The sequence below is a fragment of the Trichomycterus rosablanca genome, chromosome 16, assembly GCF_030014385.1.
Source record: "Trichomycterus rosablanca isolate fTriRos1 chromosome 16, fTriRos1.hap1, whole genome shotgun sequence".
Taxonomy (NCBI): Eukaryota; Metazoa; Chordata; class Actinopteri; order Siluriformes; family Trichomycteridae; genus Trichomycterus; species Trichomycterus rosablanca.
In genome coordinates, this window is record NC_086003.1 from 30,293,714 (window position 1) to 30,306,527 (window position 12,814).

The 12,814-nt window shown below is 43.8% G+C and overlaps 1 protein-coding gene across 1 annotated transcript in view; it reads right to left on the reverse strand.

The window, feature by feature from the left end:
• Window positions 1-12,814, reverse strand: part of rimbp2a (RIMS binding protein 2a) — a 30,363-nt gene that overhangs the window by 16,579 nt on the left and 970 nt on the right. Inside the window, exons 2-9 of the mRNA XM_063011727.1 lie at window positions 9,560-9,649; window positions 5,076-5,198; window positions 3,446-3,550; window positions 3,098-3,148; window positions 2,385-2,589; window positions 1,528-1,676; window positions 1,265-1,344; window positions 1,072-1,181 (exon numbers count right to left, since the gene is read on the reverse strand). Coding sequence (XP_062867797.1) covers window positions 1,072-1,181; window positions 1,265-1,344; window positions 1,528-1,676; window positions 2,385-2,589; window positions 3,098-3,148; window positions 3,446-3,547 — 697 coding nt within the window. The 5' untranslated portion in view covers window positions 3,548-3,550; window positions 5,076-5,198; window positions 9,560-9,649. The remainder of the gene's footprint in view (window positions 1-1,071; window positions 1,182-1,264; window positions 1,345-1,527; window positions 1,677-2,384; window positions 2,590-3,097; window positions 3,149-3,445; window positions 3,551-5,075; window positions 5,199-9,559; window positions 9,650-12,814) is intronic.

Genomic DNA, 12,814 nt, shown 5'->3' on the forward strand with positions numbered 1-12,814 from the left:
CCTATTTATATGGGCACAGAGAAGTCACCAGCTGTGATCATGATCACTAATGAGGGACTGGGAGGCCGTGCCTCAGAGTGAACATTACGTAATTAACCATCAGAACTTTAATCAGTTTGGATGGAGGACTGCGTTCCAATCATTCAGTCACAGAAATAAAACGACTGCAGAGATCATTGAAAATAAGACGAAACTCCTGACCTTAGTTCTACGTGTCTGTAAAATTTAAAATAAAGATGCTTATAGACGGTGGCAGCTTGAATTGGCAAAATGTTGAAATATGAAGGAGTGGAGCAGCTAATTAGCACTAACGAAACCAGATTAAAACTGTGAAACCCGAGTGTTTCTTCACTCGCCCGTCTCTCCGCAGGGGGCACAACAAACAAACACCTCCTCCAATTTACGATATAATCGGCTGTTCCTTCAAGAATTCCTTATTAAAAGCCAGTCAGGCACTAACGAGTTTTATAAAATAAAGCTAAATTACTTCTGTAATTAACAGTCAGAATCATCTTCAACACCTTCAGCACTATAATCCTGTCGTTCTTCCTCCTCATCACTGGGAATCACCGGCTCAGCATCACCACCTTCCTAGAAGTACCATCCTACCCGGTTCCATAAAGATGATCTCCATCTGCTCCAAGAAACCTCTTAACTGGGGTCCCTCAGGGTTCAGTACACAGTCCTCTTATTTTTACTCTGTACTCCCACTTTCTTGGTTGAAGTAAAAGCTTCTACCATGTCTGCTCTGACTCTACAAACCAAGCAAGCTGTTTGAGGCAAGCCGTAACTTAGTGGATAAGGCACAGGACTATTAATCCAAAGTTTGCTCTTTCAAGCCCCACTACTGCCAGGTTGCTGCTGTTGGGCCCTTGAGCAAGGCCCTTAACCCTCAGTTGCTCAGACTGTATACTGTAATGTAAGTTGCTTTGGATAAAGGCGTCTGCTACATGCCGTAAATGTAAATGTGAACCATTCTGAGCTGTTTAAGATCAAGTCAGGCTGCACAATAATCCACTGAAGCTGTTGATCATGTTCTGCTGTGGTAATAATAAGTAAAACCTGGGTTACCCTGGTAGAATCCATCATCGTCCATGTCTCCATACACGTACAGATACTTCCCGGCCACGAGAGGCAGCTCAGCCTCCGGGTGCTCGTTCGGTCCATCGTACGGATTATAGCTGCACACAGAGTGGACGTCAGGACACGACGCTACAAATACTGACCACATTCTGACACTCTCCGGTTTAAGCTCCGGTTGTACCTGTATCGGGCGGTGCAGAGATGGACCTGTCCTGTGTATCGTGGTTTGGACCGTGGGGTTTGACTCACTTCATCGTCCATCTGTGGGCAGAGAAAAAATGGCTCCAGGTGGATGAGAGGTTCAGTGTTTTTACCATGTTTACTGTGTTCACCCTCTGTAAGGGATCTTCACAAAGTTTCCTCACTTGTATATGTTGGTTATAAGTGGTGAGGGTGGAGGAGGAATCGCTCGTGTCTGAGAGACGCTTATTCAACATGACGTACCTCTGAGGGGCTGGTTGGGGAAGGTCTCCCGGTTTGAGTCCGTCTGGCAGCGTTGGCGCTGATGCCCGGTGTGTGGCGAGCGTCTCTGCTGACCTGCAGTGGCTGGAGGAGCTCAGAGATTAGCGAAGAACCTTCAGATCTCTCATCACCTGTATAACATAGAGTTACACCAGCGAACACCAGCGAATCACCTCCCACCCTCACCTATAATCACCTCCTACCCCCGAATATAATCACCTCCCACCCCGACTATAATCACCTCCCACCCCCGACTATAATCACCTATAATCATCTCCCACCCTCACCTGCACATCTCCTCCTACCCCCGACTATAATCACCTCCCACCCTCACCTATAATCACCTCCTACCCCCGATTATAATCACCTATAATCACCTCCCACCCTCACCTATAATCACCTCCCACCCCCGACTATAATCACCTATAATCACCTCCTACCCCCGACTATAATCACCTCCCACCCTCACCTATAATCACCTCCCACCCCCGACTATAATCACCTATAATCACCTCCCACCCTCACCTATAATCACCTCCTACCCCCGATTATAATCACCTATAATCACCTCCCACCCTCACCTATAATCACCTCCCACCCCCGACTATAATCACCTCCCACCCCCGACTATAATCACCTATAATCACCTCCCACCCTCACCTATAATCACCTCCCACCCCCGACTATAATCACCTATAATCACCTCCCACCCCCGACTATAATCACCTCCCACCCCGACTATAATCACCTGTAATCACCTCCCACCCTCACCTGCACATCTCCTCCTGCCCTAAACTACAATCACCTGTGCATCAAATTTTTTTTATGCTCCTCCTCACCTCTCTCAGTGAAGCTCCTCAGATCGTATATGAGGTCACACAGTGATTTATGGGATCCGTCAGAACTTCTCGTCCAGCGTTCAGGATCAGGAGATAAAAATCTGTCTGTGTTTGACGCCGTGTAGAATTTTTCCAACTCTTTAGATAAAATATTACAGGTATCGGTCTGCATCTGGCATTTCTCCTCCAGAAGATGAAGTTTAACCTACAGAGACACAAAACTACTGAGTAAATGAAATCATTATTACAGGATGAAAAACACTGATAAAAAATTAAAAAGACTTAGGAAGTTAGGAATACCCACTAATAATACCCAAAAAAGATTTGGAAGCAGTCAGAAATAAAATTAGATGTGCTATATGTCCAAAAGAACATTAGTCCTAGAATAGAGCACCTTTGTTTGTCATTTCTACATATACAGACGTACAGTACAACGAAATTCCATCTTTGCATATTCCAGCTTAATTGTAAGCTGTGGTGAGAGTGCAGGCTCAGCCCGTGTACGGCTCCCCTGAAGCAGAGAGGGTTAAGGGCCTTGCTCAAGGGCCCAACAGTGGCTGCATGGCAGAGCTGGGATTCGAACTCTCAACCTTTCAGTTGATAGCCCAAAGCTCTACCCACTAGGCTACCACTGTCCCGAGTTAGTTCTCATGCTAGAACTGTAAGCTGACAGTGGATGAAGGTTCTGAAGTGGTTGAAGAACAAGTTCTTACCTCTAACAGATGAATCTTTTCTTCATGGTGATGATGAGCCTGGACCTGAGCCTACAACCAACACACAGACGATCATAAACACCAGCAGAACAAACATCCTGCTTTAGATTAAAACTGACAGGGTAAAGTCAACATCCAGAGATCAGGTCTTCCTCGTAACCAAACAGCAGCCTGTCCAGATGAAACTCATTCATTTATTCTGACCATCTTCGTGTTGACGAGCATCCATCAAACACTCGACCATGTGAACAAAACTGAATGTAGTGACCAGAGGCGTGGACTGGACCTAGATCATCAGAACGTGTTGCTTAAAAGGACGAGCTGCAGTAATTACGTTGAGGTCTGTACCTGGTGCAGCAGTTGGATCTCCTGCTGGTTGGCGTGGAGGATCTCCAGGGCGTGGTCATACTCCGTCTGCAGCTGCTGCCTTCGCTCTGCAGCGTCACGCATACACTAATACAGAAACAAAATCCCAGAGACACGAGTCAGGATTATTGTCCACAAAAAAACACACCAATCCTCCACGTTCCGGACAGATGAATGTGGCATAAATCCTAAAATATCCTCAAATATCCTCAGATATCCTAAAAGATCTTCTCCTGCCTGATCTGGATGGTTTAGCCTGTTTTACCGTGTTCCTTTACAAGTAATGACAGAAGAAATTCAGTGCTTGTTTAATACCATAACTAACACACACGCTTATTAATTGTTTACTTATTAACATATACACCGATCAGCCATAACATTAAAACCACCTCCTTGTTTCTACACTCACTGTCCATTTTATCAGCTCCACTTACCATATAGAAGCACTTTGTAGTTCTACAATTACTGACTGTAGTCCATCTATTTCTCTACATACTTTGTTACCCCCTTTCACCCTGTTCTTCAATGGTCAGGACCCCCACAGGACCACCACAGAGCAGGTATTATTTAGGTGGTGGATGATTCTCAGCACTGCAGTGACACTGACATGGTGGTGGTGTGTTAGTGTGTGTTGTGCTGGTATGAGTGGATCAGACACAGCAGCGCTGCTGGAGTTTTTAAATACCATGTCTACTCACTGTCCACTCTATTAGACACTCCTACCTAGTTGGTCCACCTTGTACGTAGATGTAAAGTCAGAGTCGATCGCTCATCTATTGCTGCTGTTTAAGTCGGTCATCTTCTAGACCTTCATCAGTGGTCACAGGATGCTGCCCACAGGGCGCTGTTGGCTGGATATTTTTGGTTGGTGGACTATTCTCAGTCCAGCAGTGACAGTGAGGTGTTTAAAAACTCCAGCAGCGCTGCTGTGTCTGATCCACTCATACCAGCACAACACACACTAACACACCACCAACACACCACCACCATGTCAGTGTCACTGCAGTGCTGAGAATCATCCACCACCTACATAATACCTGCTCTGTGGTGGTCCTGACCATTGAAGAACAGCATGAAAGGAGGTAACAAAGCATGTAGAGAAACAGATAGACTACAGTCAGTAATTGTAGAACTACAAAGTGCTTCTATATGGTAAGTGGAGCAGATAAAATGGACAGTGAGTGTAGAAACAAGGAGGTGGTTTTAATGTTATGGTTGATATATGTATACCGGACTATAAGTCTCTCAGACACGAGTGATTTCTCCACCCTCACCGAGCAGAACCACAATATACACGTGAGGAAACTTTATGAAGATCCCTCATTTACACTGTGAAGTGTATAAACATGGATGCAGCTCATAATTACAGATGTTTATTAGTGTTATGAGTTCCTTCCACCACTAGGGGGTAACCAGGAGTAATGAGAGTGGAGTCTGATTGGAACTGTGTGTCAATGATCACATGAACTGTATTGATTTGCACCTTCTGCCCTCAGCGTGTGAGAGAAACACAACCAGAGCTTCAGTAATAACAGGTTACCATCTTCTCCATCTACTCTACATCACTACGTCCATTTCATTTCATACGCTATTGCTCAGGACAGGGTACAACCTTCAGGAGCTGCTGGAGGTTCTCCAGTTTGTTTTGGAGCTCTGCTTTCTCCTGCCTCGCCCGCTCACTTTCCCGTCTTACGCTTCCCAACGTCCGTCTGAGCTTCTCATAGTCCGACTTCACCTGCAGAGAGAGAAACGTCAGTTCATGAAGACTGACCAGTATTACCAGCAGCACCCACACCACCACAAAGAAATACCAAGCACCAGGTGACACGAAGAACATTAATGCATCGAAGTGTCGTATCGTACGACGCCCCTAAAGCCGAGAGGGTTACGGGATTTGCTCAAGGCTGCAACACTGGCTGCATGGCAGAGTTGGGATTCAAACTTACAACCTTTTTCTAATAATAGCCCAAAGCTCTACCCACTAGGCTAACACTGTCCCAGCTGTGTATCCACCACTTGATGTTATTGTCGACATATGGAAAAAATGGGGAAGGAACTTTGACGAGGAGCAAATTGTGATGGCGACTGGGTCAGATCATCTCCAGCACGGCGGGTCTTGATCGGTGTTTCCAATATGAGGTGCTCAATACCTATCAAAACCACTGACCTAGAGACAGATTCACAGAAGAGCGAACCTCAGTGCACCCTTAGTGCAGGTCCCAAGCCCAGATAAATCAAAGGGTTCCATCAGGAAGGGCACCAAACGTAAATCCACAAAAATCTGATTAAATCAAATAAATAAACGGTGCTGCCCGTTAGAGAAACGCTTCTACATACTGATGGATGTTCTGTAGACGGTCTGTTCTTCTAAAACGCCTCCAACCATCATTTCCAGCCTGGCACTTTTGGCACCTTCACCAAAAAAGGGGGGTGAGCATGAGCATGGGTACTGCACGATTAAATACATGAAGAATTCATTTTGCTTGTGTAACCATTTTTGTAGTGATGATTCAGTAAAGATGGAGGGTAAATGAGGTTTGTGGAGGGTAAATAAGGTCTGTAGAGGGTAGATGAGGTCAGTGGATGGTTTGGTTTGGAGAAGAACGTCCTGACTGTGTTGGATGAACCTGAGTTGACTCAGCACTGAATCAGGAGAATCTGGACTGAAGTTTCTGTACACCGACCGTAAGCAGAATCTGAGCAGAACATCATAAATCATCATAAATCCTCTTATTGTATTTCATCTGCTGCTCTAACGACCCTTCGCTTGTTAAAATTCAAGTTATCTGCCCTCCACATTTACCCTCCACAGATATTATGCACCCTCCACACACCTTATCTACCCTCCACAGACCTTATTTACCCTCAACACACTTTATATACCCCCCACAAACCTTATTTACCCTCCACAGACCTTATTTACCCTCCACACACCTTATTTACCTTCCACACACATTATTTACCCTCCACACACTTTATATACCCCCCACAAACCTTATTTACCCCCCACAGACCTTATTTACCCCCACACACCTTATTTACCCTCTACAGACCTTATTTACCCTCCACACACCTTATTTACCCTCCACACACCTTATTTACCTTCCACACACCTTATTTACCCTCCACACACTTTATATACCCCCCACAAACGTTATTTACCCTCCACAGACCTTATTTACCCTCCACACACCTTATTTACCCTCCACACACTTTATATACCCTCCACAAACCTTATTTACCCTCCACAGACCTTATTTACCCTCCACACACCTTATTTACCTTCCACACACCTTATTTACCTTCCACACACCTTATTTATCCTCCACACACTTTATATACCCTCCACACACCTTATTTACCCTCCACAGACCTTATTTACCTTCCACACACCTTATTTACCCTCCACACACTTTATATACCCTCCACACACCTTATTTACCCTCCACAGACCTTATTTACCCTCCACACACATTATTTACCTTCCACACACCTTATTTACCCTCCACACACTTTATTTACCCTCCACACACCTTATTTACCTTCCACAGACCTTATTTACCCTCCATACACTTTATAAACCCTTCACAGACCTTATTTACCCTCCACACACCTTATTTACCCTCCACAAACCTCATTTACCCTCCATTTTTACTGAATCATCACTACAAAAATGGTTACACAAGCAAAATGAATTCTTCATGTATTTAATCGTGCAGTACCCATGCTCATGCTCACCCCCCTTTTTGGTGAAGGTGCCAAAAGTGCCAGGCTGGAAATGATGGTTGGAGGCGTTTTAGAAGAACAGACCGTCTACAGAACATCCATCAGTATGTAGAAGCGTTTCTCTAACAGGCAGCACCGTTTATTTATTTAATTGATCAGATGTTTGTGGATTTACGTTGGGTGCCCTTCCTGATGGAACCCTTTGATTTATCTGGGCTTGGGACCTGCACTAGGGGTGCACTGAGGGTCGCTCTTCTGTTTTAACTTCATCCACTTTTGGAATGAGTTTAGAACCACAGAACTTTACTCTGTAATAATCTGTAATAATCTCACTACATTTAGTTTTTCTTTCTTTCAGCCGCTCCCGTATTTAGACCTACAGCACTGATCATCACCTACAAGGCGCTCCTGAGACCCTTACTCAAACTCCTTTAACTCCTTTTCACACCTCCACCCATGTGATCCTAAAGACTGGCACGTTGGCGGGGTCTGGGTCAGGTCTACCACTAAGCTACACTTTCTACTGTTCACTGTTTGGGTCCTCAGGCTTTTCAATAGCTCAATAGCTCACAATGTGCATATACACTATAGGGCCAAAAGTACTTGGACGCCTGACCATGAGCTTGCTGGACATCCCATTTTAAAAATAAATGCTATAAAATAGAATGACCTCTGTGATCTAGAAGAACAAAATAAAAGCCAGTTAGATGCTTCAGTCCCTCTATGAAACTTTAACGTTTGTGCTGTTGGACGTGTGACCATAAGCCTGTCGAGCATCCCATTCCAACAACAAGGGTGTTAACATTCTGTTGCCCCTGTTTCTTTGCAGCTACAACAGTCTCCACTTCTTTGAGAAGGTTTTAAAACATTTTTTGGTGGGAATTCGTGCCCATGTGGTTAAATGAGGATGTGTTAAATGTGAGGATTGATTTTATACACTATTTGGTAATGGTTGTTGCTGAAACACCAGAACTATTTAATAAATAAATAAATCATCTGGGCGTCCGCATACTTTTGGCCGTATGGTGTGTAAACCCTTGACAGTGTGTGAATGGATCAAGTCTTTGGTGGAACCACATACAGAGCAAGAACTAAAACTGAATGTGGTAAATAAAGCTGGGATCAAACCTTGGATCCGGAAGTTGTACAGCACCACATTTTTTCTATTATTTTTTATTCTTATTTTTTCAGTGGAATAATCGGTTTCAATAATCGTGAATAGGTTTTCTGTAGAGACGTTCCACACAATTTGATTGCTTTATATCATGCCACTGTGCCAGCCGCTCTGCAAGGCATCCACATGCCAACCAGTTCCTATGTGGCATCACTCTGACCGTATGTCATCCAACCAGCCTGAAATAATCTAAGTACTGATTTACATCTCGCATCGATCCAAGCGTAGCAGCCACCGTGGGCATCCATACCGATCTGATTCATTTCATCTCTCCAGTATCGTTACCACCTCACCCATGTGCCAGTCTGCACTACAAAACCCGTCTCTGATCACAGACCGAATGAAGCGGGCATCTCTCTCAGCCACACCACACAATCAAACAGACGGGTTTTCTCTCCGCGGTGTCGGCGGGGGGTTCGGGCAGATGGTTTCTTTTTGCTGAGGATTACACCGAGACTGGGCCAAGATATGCCAAGGCTGGCTGGCACCGAATCCCACAAAAAGTGACACCATTGGTGCCAGGCTATCCAGTCTGGCGCTCTCAGTAGCGCCGTGGTGGAGTGTTAACCCTCAGTTTGGAGCAGGATTTGGTAACAGTGGTGTGGCGCTCATCCTTCTGTCTGGATGCCACCCAGGTGCCCCCAAAAGCATAGTCTTCAGTCTTCCTCTGCTGGAGACCCTGATGGCATCCGGGGGTAAACTCCACCGAGCCCATCTTACTCACTGGCACTAAGTCTTCTCCTGTAATGCTTGACAAGATTGAAAAATTCAAAGCAACGAATCTGTGAGTGACTCTCCAACCCAGAAGCTCTCCAGATCCTCCTGGCTCCTAGGACAGGAGGGAAGTTCATGCTCATGCCGCTTCAAAACTATCTATGCCAGTCTGGTCTTGGGAACTCTCCAAGCCTTAGATATTGTTTTATATCCTTATCCTGATGTTTACCTTGCCACATTTTGATGGTGAAGATCCATGATGGTCCTAAGACTCCTCTTGTGATCTTAAAAATCAATCCTACAGCTTCTCAATCATTTTGTCCCTCAGGACTTTAGGAAGCTCCTGGACCAGGGCGATATCGCCAATTATATCTTACAGCAAGTTGGAAAAAACCGAGGAGAACCACCCAGAAGACCCAAAGGTCCACCAGGTTCTGCAGTAGCTGAGTGAGCATGAGTGTGTTGTGTAGAAGATCACCTACCTGTTCGTACTGCTCCTCCTTCAGACTGTGGGTGAATAACTGTAGATGAAGGTGTTTCCTCTCCTGCCGCGCCCGCTGTAAATCACGCTTCTGTTTACAAGAGAAGTAGAACATCAGATCAGTAAGATGTTCTGTTAGACGTTGAACTGAAGATGACCTGGGATCTGATGGGGTTCAGTACTGAGGAGACTGTCAGATGGACTCCTGATGACCGTTTCTCCAGACTATAAAACTCTGAATACAGTGGAGGCCCAACAGGAGCAACTTGGCTGAGGTAGGGCTTGAACCAGCAACCTTCAGAATACTAGTCCAGTACCTTAACCACAAAGCTACCCTTTGTACTGTCTACAGTTTGGGTCTTCAGACTTTTTAATGGCTGGTTTGTTGTTCCTTTTATTGCATCTATCCACATTGTTGCTGCCCGTCCTCTTCCTCTTTTACCTTCAACTCTTCCAATCATAGATGTTCTTTACAGAATTGGAACTTTACTGACAAGAAGAGCAGAAGAACCAGTTCTTGGCCAGTAAAATCCAACCACACTGGAACCAAAACCCAACCCTCAAGCTTGCCACTTGCAGTAAAAGCCCTGTGATTGGACGTTGGCACAGCAGGGATTGTGGGTGCCAGGAACCTGGTTTCCAACCTTCCTTTGTGTATGATGTTCTTATGTCTGTGTTTGAAACCCTAGGCAGGACTCACTCTGGTGGTCAATCATCTCCAGAGTGTGAAATGAGGTCCATATAGACGTAATTTGACCAGTTTGGTGTGGAGGAGCATTAGTGGTCTGGACAGAGACGTGACCTACACCCTATCAAACAACAGGGTCTGACCTCACCATGCCAGGAGGTTTGGAATGAGATGTTGATCTGGTGGTCTGGTGTCTACACACCTTTGGCCATAGATTATACTTCAAGAAAACTTGATGCCCTCATGGCATGACCAGGAAGAATGATGCCAGCTGATGGATCATTGACTCCATGCAAGATTTGGTTTTGATCTAGATGGTACAACCCAGTTGATCTATGTAAGTTTGGGATCTAATGATACTGGGACGATGGAAGGACCAAGACCAAGATCTTAAACATGGTCACCACCGAAACGTGAGATGCTATGTGCACAGATTGGGTTGGCATGGATGAGAATGTATGGGTTGTGATTGTCTCTGGAAGATGACCAGTAGGTGGTACTTGGAGGTTTTGGTGTGAGATGTTTCAGAGGAACTTTCAAAGACAGGATTCTGATCATCATAGGTCTGTACAATCTTCACTCCAGTGGAAAAGACCACAGTAATGCGATATGAAGTAAATGGTTATGGGGTGATGTTACGGTTGGCAGTGCCATCTGCGTGCCCCTCACAGGACGTTTGTTCTGACTAAGCATTGTGTCTGGTCCTGACTGAATCAAATGTCAGAGAGCATCAGCGGTGGTTCTGCTCTGCTCAGTGGTTTCAGGATGATGAGACTGAACCTGACCTCTCTGTCAGAGACACTGTCCATCAAACCCACCATCGGCTCCTGTAGATGTTCTTCAGAGACCTTTTATAGGTCGTGCTGACCTGATGAAATCAAACATGATGACAACGTTTGGAACATCATGTTTGATTTCATCAAGTTTCCACCAGTTACTTTTTTACATGAGGACCAGGAGGACCTCTAGGCTTAAGGTTCGGTGTTGGGCAGTAACGTCACTACGAGTAACTCCGTGAGGAGATTTTTAGAAGAACAAAAAGTTCTCCACCCTTAGTTAATAAAATTCTGACATGCTAAAAATATCCTCAAATCTCAGGGTTCATCATCTGTGGACTGGTGAGCATCTGCAAACTGCCATCTTCAGCTCTCTTCACAGATTTGATTGGCTGATTGGCTGGACCACTGATGGACATTCAGAGACCTTCCCCAAACCACCTCAGTGTTGTTTCATGTTAAAAGGTGAACAGTTCTCCCAGTCTGGGAGGAGATTCATCAGCAGCCGGGAGCATTTCTGATGTGAGCGACTCTCGAGAACAGCGTTTCTTTAAATGTTTTTATTTCAGTTCATGCAGCAGGGTTTTTGTTTTTTTATAATTTTTTGTTTTAGTTAATTCAGTGTTTTTTTGTTTCTTCATTTGTTTTTATGTTTTTTTGTGTTTTTTTATTTCAGTTAATGCAGCAAGGTTTTTTGTTTTTTATGTTTTTTGTGGGTTTTTTTTTTTTTTTGTTGGTTTTTTTAAGTTTCTTTGTTTTTTGTTAGTTTTTTTAAGTTTCTTTGTTTGTTTTTTTGTTAGTTTTTTATGTTTTTTGGTTCTTTTACATTTTTGTTTGTTTATTTATCTATTTTTATTATTTTTTTTTAGTTTTTTGTTATTTTTTTTGTTATTTTTTTTAAGTTTCTTTGTTTGTCTTTCTAGTTTTTTTGTTTGTTTTTTATGTTTTTTTTTGTTATTTTACATTTATGTTTTTTTAAGTTTTTTAAAGTTTTTTATGTTTTTTTTACGTTTTTTGTTTTTTTATGTTTTTTTGTTGTTTTGTTTGGTTTTTTTTGTTGGTTTTTTGTTGTTGTTTTGTTTTCTAAGTATTTTTATGTTTTTTTTACGTTTTTAGTTTTTTTATGTTTTTTTTATGTTTTTTTGTTGTTTTGTTTTAGTTTATTCAGTGGTTTTTTTGTTTCCGTTTTTTTATTTCAGTTAATGCAGCATTTTTGGGGGGGTTTAGGTTTTTTTAGTTTTAGTTAAGCGTTAGTGTTTTTTTAATTAACATTCCACTTTAATGCTGTGGTTGTTCTCAGTGTTTGTTTTTTAGTTTTTGTTACATTAATGCAGCTGTTTTTTGTTTGTTTTGTTTGTTTGTGGTTGTTCTCAGTGTTTGTTTGCTCTGTAAATGTCGTGATGTGTCTCAGCGGGTGCGCTACACCTCCCCACCATCGGGGGCGTGGCGGTGCATGTTAGATGTGCTGTATGGATATTTTTGACCCCTGGGTTGTGTGTGTGGGGCAGTTAAACGTCGGTGTGTATACCCCGGGGGTGATTTGAGGACGACGCGTCCGCGGCCGTACTCACAGCTGCGTCTGTATTACGTAACACTGAATACCCACAATGCCCTGCTGCACCAATCCCTCATAACACAGAGCATGTTTTTAATCCTGAGCAGCGGCGGTTCACGTCAGCGCTTCTGTACCGGTGTAAATCACCACGCCTGTACACATCAAAGCTTCAGACAGTAAATAATAACAAATAAAGATGATTTATTAATGATGATCCGACCTGTGTGGGCTAAAGTG